The following is a 23,680-nucleotide window of genomic DNA, read 5'->3' as shown; positions in this document are numbered from 1 at the left end:
GATATAGATAGTCTAAGTGAGTGGGCAAGGATCTGGTAGATGGAGTACAATGTTGATAAATGTGAGATCATCTGTTTTGGTAGAAATAACAGCAAAATGGACTGTTATTTAAATGGTAAAAAATTGCAGCATGCTGCTGTGCAGAGGGAACTGAGTGTCCTTGTGCATAAGAACATAAGAACATAAGAAATAGGAGCAGGAGTAGGCCATCTAGCCCTTCGAGCCTGCCCCGCCATTCAATAAGATCATGGCTGATCTGTTGTGGCTCAGTTCCACTTTCCCGCCCTCTCCCCATAACCCTTAATCCCCTCTCTTATCAAGAACCCATCAACCCGCTTCTTAAAAATATTTAGCGAGGCAGCCTCCACCACTTCAACGGGCAGAGAATTCCAGAGATTCACCACCCTTTGAGTGAAGAAGTTCCTCCTCAACTCCGTTCTAAACCGCCTCCCCTTTATCTTGAGGCTGTGCCCCCTAGTCCTACTGTCTTTTTTGAGCGGGAAGAGTCTCTCCACCTCTATCCTATCCATCCCATTCATCATCTTATACGTCTCAATGAGATCTCCCCTCATTCTTCTAAACTCTAACGAGTACAAGCCTAGTTTATTCAGCCTCTCCTCATAGCTCAATCCCCTCAACTCCGGTATCAGCCTAGTAAACCTCCTCTGCACTCCCTCCAGGGCCAAAATATCCTTGCGCAGGTGCGGCGCCCAAAACTGCACACAGTACTCCAGCTGCGGCCTCACCAATGCCCTATACAGCTGCAGCAAGACCTGCCTACACAAAAAGTTGGTTTGCAGGTGCAGCAGGTAATTAAGAAGGCAAATGGAATTTTGTCCTTCATTGTTAGAGGGCTGGAGTTTAAAAACAGCGAGTTTATGTTTCAGCTGTATGAGGTGCTGGTGAGGCCACACCTGGAGTACTGTGTACAGTTTTGGTCTCCTTACTTGAGAAAGGATATACTGACACTGGCGGGGGTGCAGAGGAAATTCACTAGGTTGATCCCAGACTCGAGAGGGTTGGCTTATGAGGAGAGAGTGAGTTGACTGGGGCTATACTCACTGAAATTCAGAAGAATGAGGGGAGATCTTGTAGAAACATGTAAGATTATGAAGGGAATAGATAAGATAGAGCAGGAAAGTTGTTTCCACCGGAAGGTGAAAGTAGAACTAGGAGGCATGGCCTCAAAATAAGGGGAAGCAGATTTAGGACTGAGTTGAGGAGGAACTTCTTCACACAAAGGATTGTGAATCTGTGGAATTCCCTGCCCAGTGAAGCAGTTGAGGCTACCTCATTGAATGTTTTTAAGGCAAGGATAGATAAATGTTTGAACAGTAAAGGAATTAGGGTTATGGTGAGTGGGCGGGTAAGTGGAGCTGAGTCCACAAAAGGATCAGCCATGATCTTATTGAATGGAGGAGCAGGTTGAGGGGCCAGATGGCCTACTCCTGCTCCTAGTTCTTATGTTCTTATGTCATTAGGAAGATAAAGAGAGTGCTGGCCTTTATTACAAAGGAGAGGGAGTATAAAAGTAGTTGTGTCTTGCTAGAAGTATACACATAATGAGTGAGACTGCATCTCGAGTACTGCGTACAGTAATAGCCTGTATTTAGAGAAGGGTATACTTTTCTTGGAGGTAGCTAAGAGCAAGTACACAGGTTCTTCCCTAGGGTGAAAGTATTGCCTTTTATAAGGAAAAGTTGGGCCAATATTCATTAGAGTTTAGGAGAATGAGAGATCATCTCATTGAAACATAATATTCTGAAGGGGTTTGACAGAGTAGATGTTAAGCTGATGTTTCCCTGGTGGGGAAATCTAGAATGAGGTGGCATAGTTGTAAAATAAGGATTTCCCATTTAAGATAGAGGTGAGGAGGAATTTCTTCTCTGAAAGTCATTAACCTTTGGGATTCTTGGAGCAGTGGAGGCTTGGTCATTAAACATATTCAAGGATAAGTTGACAGATCCTAGACCCACAAGGCAGTCTAGGATTATAGGGACAGGCAGGAAATTGAAGTTATAGCCATAATCAAATTAGCCATGATTTTATTAAATAAAGAAGCAGGCTTGTCAAAATGCCTACTTTTGCATTTATTTCTGATCTTGTGTTATTTTATCACCAATAAGAGTGCTGTCCGTTTATGTGCTGTCCGTTTATGTGCTGTCCGTTTATGTGCTGTCCGTTTATGTGCTGTCCGTTTTTCTGAAGTGCATTTTACATTTATCTCCGTAATTTCATATGCCATTGTTCTACCCAGTTGTAGATTTGACCCAAGTTCATGTGCGTCATGCAGATATGTTGTTGTGTGGCAAAAATATTGTGGAGCATTTTTAGAAAATGTTTGCCGCAGCTTCAAATCTGTTTTAATTTTCAAGTCCTCCTTGTCAAAACTAATGCACGCAATCTGGCAAGTCATGCGCAGATCGGACTCCAATGCTAAAGTCATTTAATTTCACTAGACATAACAATTTTTCTTCCAGTTTGACAGCTTCAATTCCAGTAACTTTATATACGTTCAAAATACAATTAAAAAACGTGAAAGGAAAAGTGATAAAAATATCAGTCAAACAATTTTGCACTGAAATCAAATGTGCCACACTCAGAACTGCAAATCATGAAATTGATGATTGTGCAAGATCGCCGAAGAACACTGCTAATTCTTAGATGGATCAATGTTTTGTGTATCATGAATGTCAGCATCTCAGAAACGGCATAATCATGAAATGCCACCTCTTCTGATAGTAACAATTAGTGCAGTAGAGTGCAGAGTTAATTGTGTTCATTAACTTCTCAAAGTTCCTTGTAGAGCATAACCGTAACTATCACCTCAAAACATGTGAAATAAAGCTGCTAATCCGTTTCTTAAGTTCAGTGGCAAACGATGACAAAGGGGAAGGAAACAGCTAACACGATTTACAGTAACCATCTGAAAATAGAACACACGATCTGAGCAATTAAACAGTTATTTTAACACAGTATTGAAAATGCCTGGAAGGCAGACATGTAAAGATTAATCTGGGATGTACATTGAAGTCAGGAAATCCAAGTGAAAATTGTATTGGTTCAGTGGAAAAATAAATAGCTTTATTATCATTATGAATTGTATTATCCTGAGCACTGCTTTTTCCTGAATGCTAAACTCTGCCTTGAAATTAGGAATTGATGCATTTGCATATTTAACTAGTAAAGATTTCATGGTGATGACAAGAACCTCCACTTGGGATGTTTAAATAAAAGCAGGGATTAATTCAGATGTATGTTATTGCTTTTTATCATTGAGTAGTGTTTCATTTGAAATGACTGGAGGGAAGTGCATTACAAAATAAATTTTCTAAGCTTTAGTTGAAATATGAGATTGGTGCTGTAAAGTGGTCATCTTACATTGTGTTGGATAACTCATACTGCAACATCCTGAGATTTTGTGTCTGCTCAAGGTTATAATATTAAACAGGAATTTATAATTGACAAAAGTATGAACATGTAGCTACTAGTCAGCATTCAAATAAAAATTCATGCCTTTTTAATGTCAGACAACACAAACATAAATAAGAAGACATAAAAAAATGGCAAGTATGAATGCCAGTATTAATTTGTATGCAGAAGCTTATGTTTAGCTGTTGGAGTTCACCTTTGGAGTTAAACTTTTGAGAGATGAGTAAGCAGTTTTGGTATTAACTGTAATTTTTTGAATTTTAATATTTGTGTACTATACTTGCCAATTTTAATTTTGGTCATCCCATAGTTAGTAGGCAGCACACCCTATAGAAGCAGGTGAGATCCATAGGTTTTGTGTTCCTTTGAACATCTTGGATATTATAAGATTTTGGATTCTTTGGGGGGGGTGGTGGCAGGTGGCACACATACCTAATATGGGCAATCACTTATTTATAAGTAATTTTAAGATAATTTATTAAAACCCATCAGATATGATGCATTATTATATAAAAAAATACAACTTGCGACAATTAAGAGCAGTTTACTGATCCCAGAGAATGAATCAATGGGTTGACCTCAGCTTGTGGTAGCAGTATTTAGCTCTTTGTAGCCACAATATTTGGTCCATCTTCCAATTTTTTTGGGAGAGAGAGTTTTAGCTAAGTTGTATTTGTGGGTCTTAGGAATAAGATATGGCTTTAAGTTTAATTTATATTTCTGCAGTTTGTGTTAAAGAAGCTAGAATTTGATTTCATTTTTAAAGATGCCTGCATTTTTAATAAAGTTTTATGACTCTAACCTAAACACAGGGTATAAAAAAACTGGGCTGTTATTAGTGACAGAGGGGGCAAAAACAGTTGATTCAGCAGAAAGAATGTAACCAAGGAGTCAGTAACTTTTCATAGAATCTGCTGAAAGAAACATGAAGGGACCATGTACCGAGTAGGCATCCAACTAAAGAACAAAACTATCCACAGCTGGGGAGAGATACAGAGGAAAGTTCCAAGAAGAGTGAGGGAGATTCCACAAAGACAAAAAGTGCAGATGTAAAGCAACATCAATTTGCAAGAATCCAGCGATCCAAGGAGATCCAAAGATTAGCGACTTTTCACTGTGATATTCTGCTGCCATTACTGGATGTCTGAGTGATTGTGTGGAAGGTGGATCTTGAATCTGCACCGACTCTCTTTGACAGAGTACCTGACCCAGGTCCTTTCCCCCTGCCATCCCTATAACCTGACACATTTACCATGGCTGATTCACACCTTGGCACACTAGGGGGCAATTTAGCATGGCTAGTCCACCTAACCTGCACATCTTTGGTCTGTGGGAGGAAGCTGGAACACCCGAAGGAAATATACACAGACATGGGGGAGAATGTGCAAAATCCAGACAGTTATGCAAGACCAGAATTGAACCTGGATCCCCGGTGCGGAGATGGTAGGCTAGCCACTATGCTACTGTGCCACCATGCAGAGGAATACTGGAAGGAGACTTTGATACCCTGGAGATGGATCCGTGACGAGGACATGCAAGTGAAATTGTCTTTTGGGAGAAGATTCCAATGTACTCTTTGAGAGCAAAAATTAGAAATCCTCATGTGAAAGGCAGAGTTCGGTGAGACTAGCATATGGGGGAATTGATGAGAACTCCATAGAAGTTGTTTGGGTGGCATCTGTCATTTGGTTTCAGAGTATTGTGTGTTTGATCACATTTCGCCTATTGGTTTACATGGACTGAGCATCTACTGAGAATGTTGTGGTATAAAATGATACTGTAACTTATGTTTACCTTTTGAATCTGTATCTATCTGTTGAGGTATAGATGGATTGGCTTTGTGTATTATAGTTCATCTTTTCTTGTTTAATAAATTTTTTTTATTAAAAGTACATCAGCAGTCTCTGTGACTGCTGAGTAGATGCTCTCCACATATCTAAACAAAGAATAAAAGTTAGGATTTATTAAGCCAGATCCCACCCTGGTCTCTGACTTGTCAGTGGTAGCATCAGCTGCGGATCGTAACAATATGAAGAAGTAGCTTCCTGGTGAACACTGCTATTTGTCGATGATTATTCCTCACACCGAGCACTTGTATTAATACACCATTTTCTGGGGCTTGTAGCTTACCTCAAGCACTTATTCAGCCCCTTCTGATTAATGGGTACAGGACATGTACTAAGATCTCAGAGCGATCATCTCCCCACTGTTCATTACTCTGACTTGAGGTCAGCCTTTTAGTTCACGTTATACAAGGTCATTTCCTGCAACTTTCTAATTATTTGCATAGGTAAAGTGGTACACAACTTAAGAATGTCAACATGGAAACCTGAACCAAGTGACCCTGATGTTTCCAGGGATTGTTTAGAAATTGCTTTTCCAGAGAGAGTCAGTGTTATTTAACTAATTTCATAGAGATTTTAAAAGTTTATTTATTAGTGTCACAGGTAGGCTTACATTAACACTGCAGTGAAATTACTGTGAAAATCCCCTAGTTGCCACACTCTGGTGCCTGTTCAAGTATACAGAGGGAGAATTTAGCATGGCCAATGCACCTAACCAGCACGTCTTTTGGACTGTGGGAGAAAAGCGGAGGATATGCGGAGGAAACCCACACAGACATGGACAATGTGCAAACTCCACACGGACAGTGACCCAAGCCAGGAATCAAACCTTGGTCTCTGGCGCTGTGAGGCAGCAGTGCTAACTACTGTGCCACTGTGCTGCCCGTGTTCATGCAATACAGAAAATACCGGTTTATTAAAGATCCTAATGTTTCACAACTCACTCCTTTGAGATGATATAGTTACTTCCAAGATATTTACAGTTTTCTGAATTCGTTGAGTAGATATCCTAGGTAACGTACTAAAGCTACTAGAATGACCTTATTATCAATAAATCATAGAAATGTTATGGTCCAGAAAAAGGCCATTCAGCCCATCATGTCTATGCCAGCTGTTCCTTTTAATTCCACCTCCCAGCACTTGGCCAATATTTTTACAAGTTACTACACTTCAAGTGGTTGATGGTACGTTGTAAATCAATTGATCATTTTAGCCTCAACCACCAATTCAGGCAAGGAATTTCAGACACCCACCATCCTCTGGGTTAAATGTATTCCACGTGTACCCTCTAATCCTTCTACCAATTGCCTTAAATCTATGCTCTTAGGTAATTGACCCCTCAGGTAGGGGATGCACATCTTTCCTGTTTACCCTGTCTAGGCCCCTCATAATTTTGTCCTCAATTAGTCACCCTTCAGCCCTGGCAACATTCCTGTAAATTCCCTCTGTACTCTCCCCGAAACAAGTATTTTCCCCTGTAACGTGGTGACCTGAGCTGTGTACACAATACCAACTGTGGTCTAACCAGCATTTTGTACGTTTCCACAGTATTACATCCCTGCTTTTGTATTCAGTATCTTGTCCAATAAGGGAAAGCATTCCATATGCTTTCTTTACCACCTTGTCCATCTGTCCTGTGGACATGTACTCCAAGGTCTCTTGCTTAGTCCGTTTCCTGAGTATTCCCTTGCTTTGTTTGCCCTCCCCAAATGCATTACCTCGACATTTCCAGATTGAATTCCATGTGCCATTTTTGCACCCACTCAACCAAACCATTGGTATCATTCCTGGGGACGACCACTGTCCTTTTCAGTATCAATTACACAACCAATTTTTGTGTCATCTGCAAATTTCTCAATCGTGCCTCCCAAATTAAAATCCAAATTATTAATATATTTTAAAAAAAAACAAAAGGGACCCCACACTCAATCCTGTGGATTGATGTTGGAAACAGCTTTCCATTGGCACAAGTATCCATCAACCATTACCCTTTGTTTCCTGTCGCTGAACAAATTTTGGATCCAATTCACCACGTTCCCCTGTGGTGAATTGGATCCGAAGGATCATGAATACTTTCTCCATGGGCTTTTGCTTTTTTGACCAGTCTGTCATATGGGATCTTGTCAAGTGCCTTATTAAAATCTTATGGACAACATCCACTGCAAAACTCTCAACAATCCTCCTTGTTGGATAAATGAGAGGTTATCTACTCCAGTGTCAAAAATAGGAAGGCAAATTGTTATTTGAATGGTTGAAAACTGAGAAAGGTGGATACTCAGTGAGACCTTAGTGTCCTCATGTTTCAGTCGCTGAAAATAATCAGGTACAATGGGCAGTAAAGAAGGCAAATGGCATATTGACCTCCATAGCGAGGAAGTTTGAGTATCGGAATAAAGATGTTTTACTGCAATTGTGTTGGGCATTGATGAGGCCACACCTGGAGTATTGTGTGCAGTTTTGGTGTCCTTATCTGAGGAAGGATGCTCTTGCTGTAGAGGGAGTACAGCGAAGGTTTTTCAGGCTGATTCCTGGGATGGTAGGACTGTCATATCAGGAGACATTAAGTCAGTTAGGTTTACATACATTGGAGTTTTGAAAAGTGAGAGGGATCTCATAGAAACTTATAAAATTCTAACAGGATTAGACAGGGAAGATTCAGAAAGAATGTTCCAAATGGTGGAGGAGTCCAGAAGTAGGGGTCACAGCTTGAAGATAAGGGGTAAACCTTTTAGGACTGAGGGGAGGAGAAATTTCTTCACCCAGAGAGTGGTAACTGTGTGGAATTCGCTACCAAGAAGGAATTAGATATAGCTCTTGGAGCTCAAGGAATATGTTGGGGGGGAAATCAGGATATCGAATTTGATCAGCTATGATCATAATTAATGATGGAGCAGGCTCGAAGAGCCAAATGGCCTCCTCCTGTTTGTATTTTCTTTGTATGTTTTCATATTACTTTCTCCAAAACTTGATTAAATTAGTAAGACATGATCTTCTCTGAACAAAACCACGCTGACCACCCCTGATCAATCCATTCCATTCTACGTGGCAGTTTACCCTGTCCCTCAGAATTAATTGCAATAATTTATCCACTACCAAAGTCAGACTGGGTGGGTTATAATTTTCTGGCTCATCCATTGCACCCTTTTTAAATAATAATAGTGTTCGCAAATCTCTAATCTTTTGGTACCTCTCTTGCATCCAGTGAGGATTGACCTTGATTTGATTTATTATTGTCACATGTATTAGTATACAGTAAAATGTATTGTTTATTGTGCACTATACAGACAAAGCATTATGTAAAAAGGGAAGGAGAGAGTGCAGAATGTAATGATACAGTCATAGCCAGGGTGTAATGAAAGATCAACTTAATGCAAAGTAGGTCCATTCAAAAAGTTTGATGGCAACAGGGAAGAAGCTGTTCTTGAGTCAGTTGGTACGTGTCCTCAGACTTTTGTATCTTTTTCACGATGGAAGAAGGTGGAAGGGAGAATGTGCGTGGGGTCTTTAAATTATACTGGCCGCTCTGCCAAAGCAGCGGGAAGTGTAGACAGCGTCGATGGATGGGAGGCTGATTTGAGTGATGGACTGGGCTTCATTCATGACCCTTTGTAGTTTATTGAAGTCGTAGACAGAGCAGGAGCCGTACCAAGCTGTCTTACGACCGGAATGAATGCTTTCTATGGTGCATCTATAGAAGTTGGTGAGAGCTGCAGTTGACATGCCAAATTTCCTTTGCCTCTTGAGAAAGTAGAGACGTTGTGCTTTCTTAACTGTAACATCCGCAAGGAGGGATCAGAACAGGTTGGTGATCTGGACACCTAAAAACACGAAGCTCTCAACCATTTCTAGTTCGTCCCCATTGATGTAGGCAGGTGCATGATCTCCACTCCACTTCCTGAAGTTGATGACTATCTCCTTCATTTTGTTGACATTGAGAGAGAGATTATTGTCACTGCACCATTTCACCAGATTCTCTGTCGCAGAGCATCTTGTATTTCCTCCCTGGCTTCCTTTAGCAGCCTAGGATACAGTTCATCTGGCCCTGGTGAGTTATCTACCTTCAAAGGTGTCATTCCCTCCACTACTACTTCTCTAACTTTGCTTGTTGTACCAAATATTTCACGCTGCACCTCTTTAAATGTCTGCATCACCCTTCTAGTTAGTGAAGGCAAAGAATCTTCATCTTCTGCATCAATGTGCAAATTGCCCCATCCACATTTGATGGGCCTTACCTTTTCCTTAGTTATTCTCTTACTGTACTGGTAAAACATCTTTGGATTTTCTCTGGTTTTATCTGCCAATATTTTGTTCATATCTTCTCCTTGCTTTCCAAATTGCGTCTTTTACTTCACCCTGTTACTTTTTCTGTAGTGCTCTAGGTTTTCTACAGTATTAAGCTTTTTGTGACAGTCAAAAGCTATCTTTTTCTGCGTTACTCACCATGTATGATTTTAGATAATCCAGGATGCTAAAGTTTGGCAGTATCATCCTTTTTCTTTGTGAGGGCATATCTGCGCTGCGTCTGTAGAATTTCACTTTTGAATGTCTCCTCCTAGTTTAACACCTTTTTGCCTTCAAGAAGCTGTATCCCGTCCACCTTTGTCAGTTCATTTTCTGGCTTTGTAAAATTTGCCTTTCCTCAGTTTAGAACTTTTACTCCTCTTCTACCTTTATCCTTTGCCATAATTATGCGGCACCTAACTCCCCTCGAAAGCTAGTGAGTTTACTATTAAATAAATCGGTTGCACCTAACTGTGTCATAGTCACTGTCTCCAAAGTTATCTCTCACTGCTACTTCATCCACTTGCTCAGCTTTGTTACCTGAAACTAAATCTAGAATTATGCCCTCACATGGGCTTGTTACATGCTGGCTTTAAAAGCAATTATGAATACATATCAAGAATGTTGTGCCGTCTGTGCCTTTGTTCATATCATATTACGATCAACTTGGTTTGGCAATCCCCTCCTGCATTTGCTAGAACTCAATGATATTTCTTATCCGTTTGCGGGAGTGCTGTTACATTTGTGGAAATGCTGTTAATTTCTGGCTTATCAGCATATAAATTCATATAACTGATAAAACAGATTATGCACAGGGGTGGGGGAGAGGGGATCTAAAAGATTCTCCAGGCCTCCACTCACCATATCCACTTTGTGGATAATCCTTAAAAGTGTTATTTCTCCTTTGTCTCCTTGTTTGTCAGGTGGTCAAGTCTGTTCTTCATCATGCACACCCATATGTTATTTCATGCATGTTAAATCACTTTTTAACATTTCACAGATGCCCCAATTCCTCCTTTAACCCTCTGTTGGAATTATATATATTTGTAAATCTGTTGGAGCTTCGTGACTTTTTTCCCTCAAATTTACTATTCCAACATTGTTCCTTCAACTACAAATTGCTTTCTCATGCCTAGAATCATAGAGGTTTACAGCATGGAAACAGGCCCTTCGGCCCAACTTGTCCATGCCACCTTTTGTTTTAAACCCCTAAGCTAATCCCAATTGCCTGCATTTGGCCCATATCCCTCAATATCCATCTCACCTATGTAATTATCTAAACGTTTTTTAAAAGACAAAATTGTACCTGCCTCAACTATTATCTCTGGCAACTTGTTCCGGACACTCACCGCCCTCTGTGTGAAAAAAAATGCCTCTCTGGACACTTTTGTTTCTCTCCCCTCTCAGTTTAAACCTATGCCTTCTAGTTTTAAACTCCCCTACTTCTGGGAAAAGATATTGACTATCTAGCTGATCTGTGCCCTTCATTATTTTATAGATGGAAATCTCTCTGCTCTTGGCACAAATCCTTGTTCTATATTTGTCAAACAGTTTTCAGATCCAGAGGGATTGTGTTATGTATTCTGCTAAATGGATTCATCATCTGGGATTTCACTGTCTTTCAAAGGAGTCATCATTTGATCATTTTTCCTGACTTTCAGATAATCTTCTCAAAAGCTCAAAGTGGGTCTCTGGCTCAACATTGTTGCTGATCTCCCTGTGCGCAGTCACATTGTCTGAATGGCCAGATTATCAAATTCAGTTAGAATATCATAGAGTCTTTACAGTGCATTTGGCCCATCAAGTCTGCACCAACTCTCCAACAGAACATCCCACCCAGAACCTTATGCTTTTACTGTGCTAATCCTCCTAACCTACATATATTTGGACACTAAGGGGCAATTTAGCAAGACTAATACACCTAACCTGCACATCTTTGGACTGTGGGAGGAAATTGGAGCACCCGGAGGAAACCCATGCAGAGACAGGAAGATCATGTAAACTCCATACACAGTTACTCAAGGCCAGAATTGAACCCGGGTCCCTGGCGTCATAAGGCAGCAGTGCTAAACCACTATGCCACTGTGCTGCTCAGTTCTCTTTGAAAAATTCATAGGCAAAGACACAAATATCTCCAAGAGAAAGTTGTCATTTTATTCATATCATCTAGAGCAGCACAGTGGTTACTGCTGTCTCACAGCGCCAGGGACCCAGGTTCGATTCCTGCCTTGAATCACTGTCTGTGCACGTTCATCTTGTGTCTGCTTGGGTATCCTCCGGGTACTCTGGTTTCCTTCCACAGCCCGAAAGACAATTAGGTGCATTGGCCATGCTAAATTCTCCCTCTGTGTACCTGAACAAGTGCTAGAGTCTGGCGACTGGGAGATTTTCAAAGTAACTTCATTGCAGTGTAAGCCTACTTGTGACACTAATAAATAAACTTTTACTTTATACGTAGGATGTATGCTCATTTCATGCGAATGAAGACTAATCTATGTAAATTTTCTTTGTGGATGGGTATGGAATGAAGATATCAGAAAATCTAACATAAAAAATGCATGATATCTTTGTGGGAACATACGTATTCTTATGTTTTTTTCCTTATTTAAGAATTCTGCCCCCATCATAGTGATGTGTGGTGATGCTGGGGCAATGTTGCTTGCAACATCAAGCAGATTAGTTTTGAATGCAGAATAAAATTCCCATTACCGTTTCCCAAAAGGTTGTCTCTATTCCCAGCCTCAGAGTTCTATTGTGGCATTTCCCTTTCCCATTGACATTGCACATCTGAGTGTTATGTTCGATATATGCCAAGTAATGGGCTGTTGTGCACTGTCCCACCCATGTTTCTACTAAGCTGTGTGGAGTCACAGCAATGCAGGAGCTTGCTGTGCATGCGTTGTGCTGTGAAAATTGATGTGTCTATCTGGATGTACAAAAAATTTAAAGAAAGAGCATGCTGAAAAGAACTGAGCTGTAAACAGCCATTAAATTAGAAAGAGACCATTGATGCCTACTATGAATTGGAATTTAACTCCTTGAAAATATTGTCACTTTCAATTCATCAATTAAGAGAGGATTTTCTTTTTTTTCTCTGTTCTTTTTATCCATCCTCTGTCATTTTTTTTCATTTCTCCATTTTCTCAAATCCCTACCCCAACTTGTCAGTACATCTAAACCTTTCTAATTTTCTGCTGTTGACCCTCTTTCAGATACACACTATGCAGTTTCCCTCCTATCTCCCCTTGCATCCTCTGAAGGGCCAGCAAGGAACTCGGCACATTCATGTAATGAGCAACCACATCAGTGTCTTCCTGCTATCCTGCCAATCTTTTGGCCCCAGTTTGTTCACCAGGGGTAGCTAATCTTGACGATCTCCTCCCTGTTCAACTCACCTGATCCACTGCTGTCAATGTGGATTCTGACAAAGGATCAGCTGTCATTGCCTCTTTCCAAATCTCCCTCCAGAAAGTTTATCCACTAATGAACTTGGTGTTTGCCTTTAATAATTTACTTGGGATGATTATGTTGATTTTGTGACCTTGATGGAAACCTGACTGAGGGATGATCACACCTACCTCCTAAATGAAGTATCTGCACTGGCTACTACTCCTGCGCCACTTGACCATTGCAGTGGAGGCGCGGTTTTCTCACCAATCACACTTTGGTCACTCCCCTGCCAGTTTCTCCTTCTTTGAGCATATCACTTTGTTCCACCCTGCACCTTTCATCCCTGTTCAGTACCACAACAATCTCGGCATCCTTTATTCCTCTAATGCTGGCCCATTGAGAATTGCTAATTTTAATCGTTCAACCATTGGCACTCAGGACCTCCAGCTGGCAAAGCTCTGAAGTATGGAATGTTTCTACCTCTGCAATATTTTCCTCTTTTAAGATGCTTCTTAAAACTTATTTATTCAACCTATTTGGCCATCTGTCCCAGTATTACCATATGAGGCTCAGTATCACGTTATCTTTTATACTTCTGCTGTGAAGTGCAGTGGGACGTTTTATTACGTTAAAGGTTAACGAAGTCCAAGTTGTTAAGGGCCCTTGAGGTGCAATGGTTATATATTCCCAACATATAAGGGGAATTTCTTGGAGCCTCCCACTAGGGAGTCTTGTAATCAGTTGATCTCAGCAAACACAGACTTGCGAAAGACAGTATGTGGTTAAAAACGTCCTTTATTTGACCAGTGCATTGAGAGAAAGAGATAGCCAGAGGATTCCAACTTCTCTCTGACCTTACATCCCATGGCACTCAGGACTTTCACCTGGCAAAGCCCTAAACTATGGAATATTTCAATCCTCTGCAATATTTTCCTCTTTTAAGATGCTTCTTAAAACCTATTTATTCAACCTATCGTTAGGCCATCTGTCCCCAGTATTACAGAGAAACTTTTCTGAAGATTTGATACTCCTGTCCAGCCTATCATCCAAGCTGGATGGTTCAGTTACATTTAATACACTTTATTTACTTTGGCCAATAGCATTCTATCTTCCAGCAGAATTCGGAATTCATTGGTTAACCAAACCCAGAAGTTTTTCTGTCCCCTGTTGCCTAGTAACCTTACCTATCTAAATCCAGTAGGTTCAAGGGTCATCCCTAATACCTGCAGTCTTGAAAACTGGAAGGGAGTCATCTTCTTTGCTCTGCCTCCTGTCCCTTTATCAGTGGAGGTTGAATTGCAGTTATGTATTACAGCTAGAAGCTGAATGCTTCTATTCTTAGTTAGCTTAACTTCTGTAGTCAGGGAAAATGCTTGAATCCATCATCAAGGAAGAAATAGCAAGACATCTGGGTATAAATTGTCCTGTTGGAAAGACGCAGCATGGGTTCATGAAGGGCAGGTCGTGTTTGACCAATTTGGTGGAATTCTTTGAGAACATTACACATGCAGTAGGCAATGGGGAACCTGTGGTGTTTCTGGATTTTCAGAAGGCATTTGAAAAGGTGCCGCACCAAAGGCTGCTCCGTAAGATAATGATGTATGGTGTTCCGAGTAATGTATTAGCATGGATAGAGGATTGGTTAACTAACGGACAGCAAAGAGTGGGGGTAAATGGGTGTTTTTCTGGTTGGCGATCAGTGACTAATGATGTGCCTAAGGGATAATGTTGGGACTGTAATTGTTTACGGTTTATAGAGATGATTTGGAGTTGGGGACCAAGTGTAGTGTGTCAAAATTCGCAAGTGACACTAAGATGAGTGGCAGAGCAAAGTGTGCAGAGGATGCTAAAAGCCTGCAAAGGGATGTAGATAGTCTAAGTGTGGGCAAGGATCTGGTAGATGGAGTACAGTATTGATAAATGTAAGGTTATCCATTTTGGTAGGAATAATAGCAAAATGGACTATTATTTAAATGATAAAAAAATTGCAGCATGCTGCTGTGCAGAGGGAGTTGGGTGTCCCTGTGCATGAATCACAAAAAGTTGGTTTGCAGATGCAGCAGGTAATTAAGAAGGCAAATGGAATTTTGTCCTTCATTGCTAGAGGGATGGAGTTTAAAAACAGCAAAGTTATGTTGCAGCTGTATAAGGTGCTGGTGAGGCCACACCTGGAGTACTGTGTACAATTTTGGTCTCCTCACTTGAGAAAGGATATACTGGCACTGGAGGGGGTGCAGAGGAGATTCACTAGGTTGATTTCAGAGTTGAGAGGGTTGGCTTATGAAGAGAGACTGAGTAGACTGGGCTCATTCGAATTCAGAAGAATGAGGGGAAATCTTAATAGAGACATATAAGATTATGAAGGGAATAGATAAGATAGAAGCATGGAGATTGGCAGTGAAACTAGAACTAGGGGGCATGGCCTCAAAATAAGGGGAATTAGATTTAGGACTGAGTTGAGGAGGAACTTCTTCGCACAAAGGGTTGTGAATCTATGGAATTCCCTGCCCAGTGAAGCAGTTGCGGCTACCTCATTGAATGTTTTTAAGGCAAAGATAGATAAATTTTTGAACAGTAGAGGAATTAAGGGTTATGGTCACTGAGCAGGTAAGTAGAGCTGAGTCCACGATAAGATCAGCCTTGATCTTATTGAATGGGAGAGAAGGCTCGAAGGGCCAGGTGGCCTACTCCAGCTCCTAGTTCTTATATTCTTATTCATTTCAATAATCTTGGTTGCCTGGAATTGCTTGGCCTGCCCCTAATAATAGGGTATACGCTCTATGCTTAAGTATTCCAAAAAAATGTGGTCCGAAAATTAAATACTTCCCATTATGCTAAGGGGTAAATTGTCTGTTGGCCAAAGCTCACAAGAAAATATCAAAATACAGTTTAAATCTGTAATACTTGTTCAAAAATGATTACATTTGTGCTTATAGGGACAGTATCTTCACAGGGACATGGAGTTGGGGGTAGGGTGTTAGCGTGGATAGAGGATTGGTTGTCAAATAGGAGGCAGAGAGTGGGGGTCAATGGGTGCTATTCGGATTGGCGGTTGGTGACTAGTGGGGTGCCCCAGGGGTCGGTGCTGGGGCCTCAGCTATTTACCATTTATATAGATGATCTGGAGGAGGGAACCGAGTGCAGGGTGTCGAAATTTGCTGATGACACCAAGATTGGGGGAAAGGCAAATTGTGCGGAGGGTGTGGAGAGTCTGCAGAAGGATCTAGATAGGCTGGGCGAATGGGCCAGGAAATGGCAAATGGAATTTAATGTTGGCAAGTGTGAGGTGGTCCACTTTGGTAGGAAGAATGGTAGGAAGGACTATTACTTACGTGGCGAAAAACTGCAGCAGGCGACGGTGCAGAGGGACCTCGGGGTCCTTGTGCATGAGTCGCAAAAACCCAGCTTGCAGGTGCAGCAGGTGGTCAGGAAGGCGAATGGGATGCTGGCCTTCATAGCGAGGGGGATTGAATATAAAAGTAGGGAGGTCTTGCTGCAGCTGTATAGGGCATTGGTGAGGCCGCAGCTGGAGTACTGTGTGCAGTTTTGGGCGCCGCACCTGCGCAAGGATGTTTTGGCCCTGGAGGGAGTGCAGAGGAGGTTTACTAGGCTGATACCAGAGTTGAGGGGATTGAGCTATGAGGAGAGGCTTGATAAACTAGGCTTGTACTCGTTAGAGTTTAGAAGAATGAGGGGAGATCTCATTGAGACGTATAAGATGATGAATGGGATAGATAGGATAGAGGTGGAGAGACTCTTCCCGCTCAAAAAAGACAGTAGGACTAGGGGGCACAGCCTCAAGATAAAGGGGAGGCGGTTTAGAACGGAGTTGAGGAGGAACTTCTTCACTCAAAGGGTGGTGAATCTCTGGAATTCTCTGCCCGTTGAAGTGGTGGAGGCTGCCTCGCTAAATATTTTTAAGAAGCGGGTTGATGGGTTCTTGATAAGAGAGGGGATTAAGGGTTATGGGGAGAGGGCGGGAAAGTGGAACTGAGCCACGACAGATCAGCCATGATCTTATTGAATGGCGGGGCAGGCTTGAAGGGCTAGATGGCCTACTCCTGCTCCTGTTTCTTATGTTCTTATGTTCTTATGATATGCAAGTGAGGCACACTGATACTGTTACATATAAGGCACACTGTGCTCCCTATTTTAAACTAATCTGCTTGTTTTAATAGTCTCAAAAGCAGTGATTTGTGTATCCCCTGCTACACAACACCTCTTACATTCTTGTGCTAAGCTATTTTGTTTAATTTATATTTCTAATTAATCTAGTAGGAACCTATTTCTGAAATAAAAGTGATGTATATTTTGGGTAAGATACTTGGTGTTATTGAAGAATGAGTTATTTCCAGCAAAATCTGTTTGTTTTATAAGACAATACATTTATTGATAAATGGTCAAGTAAGTTGTTTAAAATGGTTTTAGTACATGAAATGGAATGAGACAAATGCTGTTCACTGCCTTATCAAGAGCATCTCTGCAGATGGGAAATCGGATTTGTATCGAATAGCTTGTGGAAAAATATGGCAATAATTAAAAATGTATGGGCCTACAGAATGTAATGCATATTCCACTTAATTTTATACGGTATTATTTTGCCAAGTAATTGATATGATGCTTCCTGAAGCTATTGATTGATTCTGTACTTTGACAGACAGCAGAGCTAGCACATTAGGAGACACATTATATGACCATTTTGTTCAGAGTTAGCTAAATCTCAATTTTGTTATCCCACAGAGACTGTGAAGACAAGATTCCAAGCAAATGGTATTTTGACTGGAGACAGCAAAGCTTTTAAACCTCACCTGACCTTTATGAAACTATCAAGGGCACCAAAACTACGTCACCAGGTCAGATCGCATTTCCAATCAATGATAAGCAGGTATATAAGTAGAGCCAATATCAGAAACAGTCAACTGGAGTTACTCAGCTCTGGACGCTGCTGCTGTACAGATAATTTAAAGAGTGCTGCCCTTAAGAGAGGTATATTGCTGCGTAATAATCTTTTTGTCACATAAGGAGGTATGTCTTTTTATTTCTGTGTTTTACAAAAATGGGAGTGAAGCAGAGATGGGTGAAACAGAGATGTTGCTGAAGGCAGAGACTTGTGTTGCTCTGTGTTCATCTTTAGATTGTAGTGAATTGATTGACATCGCAATGATAATTTTGTTTTTGGTCATCACCGTAAGGGATGTCAGCAATGTAGATATTTGTTAAGAAAACAGTTTTTGCACACCCTCAATATTTGGCATTTCCAGGCCAGAATGGTACCTTATTCTCAGGTCCAGAGGAATACTTTTTTGTGAAACTTTTCTCACCCAATTCTCAGCTCTGTCTGACCACTCTGAGTAACTGGCAATTTGTCCTAATGCAGTGGGAGCTGAGTTCTGGTTGTGTGCATTTCTTTTCACAGAAAACCATTATAGCATAAAAACAGAGGGGATTTCATTGGCGTCAACCAAACAGTAAACTAATCCAACCTCTAGCCCACTGCACTGTCCAATTCTGAAATTCGAAATTTTAATTCTTTTATGTTCTGTGTTTAAACTTGAATCTACTCTCTAAAATGAAACAAGCATTTCTAACATAGCAGTACAAACCCTGAAAACCCTCTTTATGTGGGAACTGTTGGCAGAGTACAGTAGCAGTAGCTAAACAGGGTGAAGTGACTTATTCTGATGATTGCACCGTGTGAGATGGTGTTAATAGAGTTTCACACTTATTCTATGAAAAGCATGCACAAAGTGTAATCTGTCCTAGCTTCTGCAATGCTGTGCTGTTTTCAGTGAGATAGAGATGGAGTGAAGGTATATAAAATTTAAGCAAATGTGGGTGCAGTACATATATGGCTAACGTTAAGAACCAACTGATAGTGCACTTCTGGAAATTTATGTCTCATCGAATTCCTTTATGAATTAGGTGTCTTGTTGCAGATTAACACGATTGTGGAAAAAAATGTAGAAACATAGAAAATAGGTGCAGGATTCAGCCATTCTGCCCTTTTAGCCTGTTTTGCCATTCATTGTGATCATGACTGATTTTGTTCCTGTAATGAGGTCTTGTAAATCCAAGAATAATTTTATGAAAAGCATTTTATTATAGGTATTTCCACCTCCCTAACATTGTCTGTCTTCACCCTTCTCTGAGCTCAACTGTAGAAACCTTCATGCTTTTGTTGACTAGATTCATCCTGACCAGTGTATTCCTGCCTGGTCTCCATATTCTACTTTCCACAAACTAGAAGTCATCCAAAACTCTTCTGCTGGATGTCTTATAGCAAGTCGCATTCCCCTGGCACCCTCCGCTCCCCTCTCTCTCTCTCTCTCTCTCTCTCTCTCTCTCTCTCTCCTCCCCCCCCCCCCAATATACTCTCCTAACTCATCTTGTCCATTTATACTCATCGCCTGCTCACTAAAGCCTATACCCAACAAACTGCAGATTAGACAACTTTCTTTGTTGGCTCCAATGGGAACAGATGTTGTTCATGGTTCTCTTGCCACTTACTGCTCCATTCTCTTTCACATCTACTGTGGTCATTGCCTCTCCTAACCCCAGCAACTTTGCAAACATCTATCACATCTTCAACCTTCCTTTCTGCTCCACGACCTTGAATGTTTGTCTCTTCTCAAATCTGTGCCCATCTTCTCTAAAAAGCCCATGTTTTAATGTCCTGACTCAGCTTTTCCACCTCTGCCACTGCACCAATCAAAGTCACAAATAACAGGAGCACCCGGAAGAAACCCACGCAGGCACGGCCAGAATGTGCAAACTCATACAGATAGTGACCGAAACCAGGAATCGAACAGAGGTCTCTAGCACTGTGAGGCAGCAGTGCTAACCACTGTGCTGCTGCTCCTTAGTGACATAATTTGAAAACATAGCATCAGTTTTCCCATGTTCACTGATGACACTTGGTTCTACCTCAGCACCAATTCTCTTGACTCCCCCAGTCACTAAATTATCAGCCCATCTATTTGCCATACAGGAATGAATGGGGCAGACATTTCTTCCAATTAAATATTGGGCAAATTGAAAGTCTCCGTGACAAAATCTGTCCCCTAGATACCAACTCCATTCCTCTCTCTGGTCTGAGGCTTAAACAGATCTTGATATAGTATTTGATCCAAAGATGAATCCTTGACCACATGCCCCTACCATCTTTAAGATTGCCTAGTTCCACTTGCGTATTAGCACTTACTTGCGTAATTGCATAATCTGCCCCCTTCCTCAATTTATCTGCTCTTCCATGCTGTAACCCTATTTATTTAACTATTCCAACAAACCCCTGGCTGGCCTCCCAAGTTCTCCCTACCTCTGAGCTTTTGTTATCAGGTCTAATATCTTCTTGTGTGGCTTAGTGTCAAAGTTTGCTGTGTGACGCTCCTGTGAAGTGCCTTGGGGCATTTTATTGTGTGAAAGGTGCTATATATAGAAGCTAATGTTGAAATCTAGACATGTTTGCCTCTCATTGAACTCCAAGTGGAAACAACAATTTCATTTCTTCAGTCAGCTTATTTTTCCTTAAACTGCTGAAATGTGTTTATTCATCCTTAGCTAACTCAGTTCTTGAGCATGCACTGATTTGTACAGTTTCGCTGTAGAAACATAGCATAAATGGAAGTGGTCATGACAGACACATTACATCAAGTATGATGTTGCTGCCTGTATTTAAAGAATCTATATCACTGCTAATTTATATAATTACAAGAAATCAGTGTGAGAATATTTCATTGACCTGTGGCTTTTAATCATCATTACCTTAGCCCTGCCAAGTTTCATTACCACCTCAAGGAGAGGAAATAGCAAAAATACTACACTGGTTTGGGTATATTATATGGGCAATTATGTATCACGAGTGTAAAGACATTGATCCAAAATTGACCAGGCCATGATATTGCAGCTAGCACTCAGTTACATTGTATCAAATCAAAAAATCATAGCCCGTGAAAATCATCTGAAGACAAAATAAATGAGGAGGACCTGAAAAATATCTGGGTAGGAACAGTGTCAAGGAAATGCACAACCTCTGAATGTCTGCATACCTAATAGAAAAACAAATAGAATGTTATCATTTATTGCGAGGGGAATTGAATACAAAAGTAGGAAGGTTTCAGTTGTACAGGACACTGATGAGACCACATTTGGAGTACTGTGTACAGTGTTGGTCACTTCATTTAAGGAACGATGTAAATGCATTGGGAGCAGTTCAGAGAAGGTTAACCAGACAAGTGGCTGGAATGGGTAGGTTGTCTTATATGGGAACATGTAAAATTCTGAGGGGTCTTGATAGAGCGGAAGTGGAGAGGGTGTTTCCTTTTTGTGGGAGAATCTAGAATTAGGGGTCACTGTTTAAAAGTGAGAGGTTGCCCATTTAAGGCAGAGATGAGGTTTTTTTTTCACTGAAGGTTGAGAGTCTTTGGAACTCTATTCCTCAAAGGTTGTGGAACCAGAGTCTGAATATTTTTAAGGCTGGGGAGCATACATTCTTGGTAAGCAAGGGGTGATAGGTTATCAGGGGTATGAGGGATGCAGATTTGTGGTTGTGATCAGACCAACCATGATCTCATCAAATGGGGAGCAAGCTCAAGGGACTCAATAGCCTACTCCTGCCCCTTATTCGTATGTAATATTAGACCTATAGATCAAAACTCTACAGATTGTCAAAACAGAGTTTGTATTTTCAGCAAGTAGCACTTTGAAAAGCTATTGTATGGAAGTTTGTCAATCCATTTGAGGAATTGATCTCATAATTACTATCAGCAATACAAGAAGCAAATATCATGAAGGCTGAGTTCAAATCTAGAAATACAGTGAGATGCACAAAGCATTTGCTTTATTTTGCACCACAAAGCATCATCCTTCTGGTCATTAATACAGGTATTTTAATTTGACTGTCTAATCTCATTCGCTTATTTATTTATGCACTGGAAGCATTCAGTTGTGCTGGAATATTAAATTCAAGTCGAACATCATGTAACATTATGGTTCATGTACTTGGAAAAAGGGTAGCTGCTGCTTGTAGTTGACTTGACAGCAGTTACCAGATTTCAAAAGCCATATGTTGTCAGTTCTTAAATAAAACAGAAAACCTGGTGTTAAGTATTGTTAAAGATTTGGAGTACATATCTTTCAATTTGTAATGCAAGTAATTCACAACTGAAAAACCATGTTCCTTGGTTAAGCATAGCTTTAATGTGTTAACACTCTCTAGAACAACATCATGCATATAAATCACAAATAAGCTGTTCAAGTTTATGTAGTGACTTTATCTGTAAAGTATATAGCATTTATATCATAGAAAGAAACTTTTTATACAGTCTTTCCTTGGCTCAATGGTCAAGCTCCTGCTTGGAGCTGTAGAATTGGGGCTTTGCATCCTACACCAGAGAATTGAGTGCCAAGTGTTCCACTTGGGATCTCCTGCGTTGTCAAAGTGGTGCCGTTTTTATGATGGTGTTAGGATCCCAGTTGCTGTTAAAACTGGACTGTAAGATCCCAGGACTGAACCCTGGCTCAAAAGACATTGTGGAGGAACAGAGCCATAGGGCTACCATTAACTTCCAACAACAAAAAAAATCTATTAAATGTGAAAAGTTTGACTATAATACAGTACTCCTTCACTCCCACTTCACAAATGTACACAGATTTTATGGATAACACTGGTTACAAAATATTTTATGCTAAGATGTTCTCAGTAGACATACAGCCCCTTTAAATCCGTAGATTGACTGTGATCAGACAAGTCCCACCCTGAAATCAGGTGGCAACTCCATCAACCTTCTGTGGGTTTCTCCTCAAATTTCCCCCCAGATGACTGTCTCATGAGTGTTTCCAAGGCCTATTCTCAAGAAGTCATACTTCAAAATCTTGTTTCAAACAATGCTTTCCATCAGCTATTATCATTAAGAATCTACCTCCAGGTATTCCAACCACCCTTTCAATCCAGGCTTCCTCCGTTTTTTTAGCAAGGAATCACCTTCAGGTTTTCTAACTGCCCTTTCAGAATTCCTTTATATTGAATTGCAACATGCATCCAAAATTCTACACACACTCAGAAACTCAGTCCCCAAAAGAATATTATTGCTTTAATTGGCTTGCTTTCATGCAGTGTATGGTCTTCCTACTGCTAGCAGAACTGAAAGCTGTTCACACTCTCACTTCCTAACCCCAACTGCTATGAATTCAGCTAAAACTACACTCCAAAAACCTTCCAACCTTAAAGTTGCCCCTGGTTGCTAAGCAACAGCTCATTATTTTTCCAACCTCACATTGTTAACTTTTCACGCCATAAGCATTCTCAACACAATAGGAACACGGTTTAAGCTGAAACCTACATGCAAACATCTTTGGTCAACATGAATCTAACTAGAGTTTTGCCTTTCTTGCACAGAAACACAAATTAAAACTCACGTAAATCTATACCATATTTCTAATGTTTAACAACACAATATGGATCACTTTAATCTACTTCTGTTTTCCTGACATGTTGAGTCAAAATACTACCTGCCGTCTTTGGTGGTTGACCCAATGGTACTAATTTGAATATTGGAAAGGGAGTTCATTTGATGATCTGACCTGACCAATGTTTATCCCTCTAACAACATCAAAACTATGATGTGGAGATGCCGGCATTGAACTGGGGTAAGCACAGTAAGAAGTTTCACAACACCAGGTTAAAGTCCAACAGGTTTATTTGGTAGCACAAGCCACAAGCTTTCGGAGCACTGCTC

The 23,680-nt window shown here is 40.7% G+C and overlaps 1 protein-coding gene across 4 annotated transcripts in view; it reads left to right on the top strand.

The window, feature by feature from the left end:
* akap7 (A kinase (PRKA) anchor protein 7) overlaps nt 1–23,680 on the top strand; it is a 142,375-nt gene that overhangs the window by 38,738 nt on the left and 79,957 nt on the right. For all 4 annotated transcript variants that reach the window (XM_080192439.1, XM_080192440.1, XM_080192441.1 and 1 more), the window contains exon 6: nt 17,688–17,800. In XM_080192439.1, coding sequence (XP_080048565.1) covers nt 17,688–17,800 — 113 coding nt within the window. The remainder of the gene's footprint in view (nt 1–17,687; nt 17,801–23,680) is intronic.

Source organism: Carcharhinus amblyrhynchos, chromosome 7 (genome assembly GCF_965287045.1).
Source record: "Carcharhinus amblyrhynchos chromosome 7, sCarAmb.v2.hapA, whole genome shotgun sequence".
Taxonomy (NCBI): Eukaryota; Metazoa; Chordata; class Chondrichthyes; order Carcharhiniformes; family Carcharhinidae; genus Carcharhinus; species Carcharhinus amblyrhynchos.
Note: the sequence above shows the minus strand (reverse complement) of the source record. Positions and strands in the feature narration are given on the sequence as shown.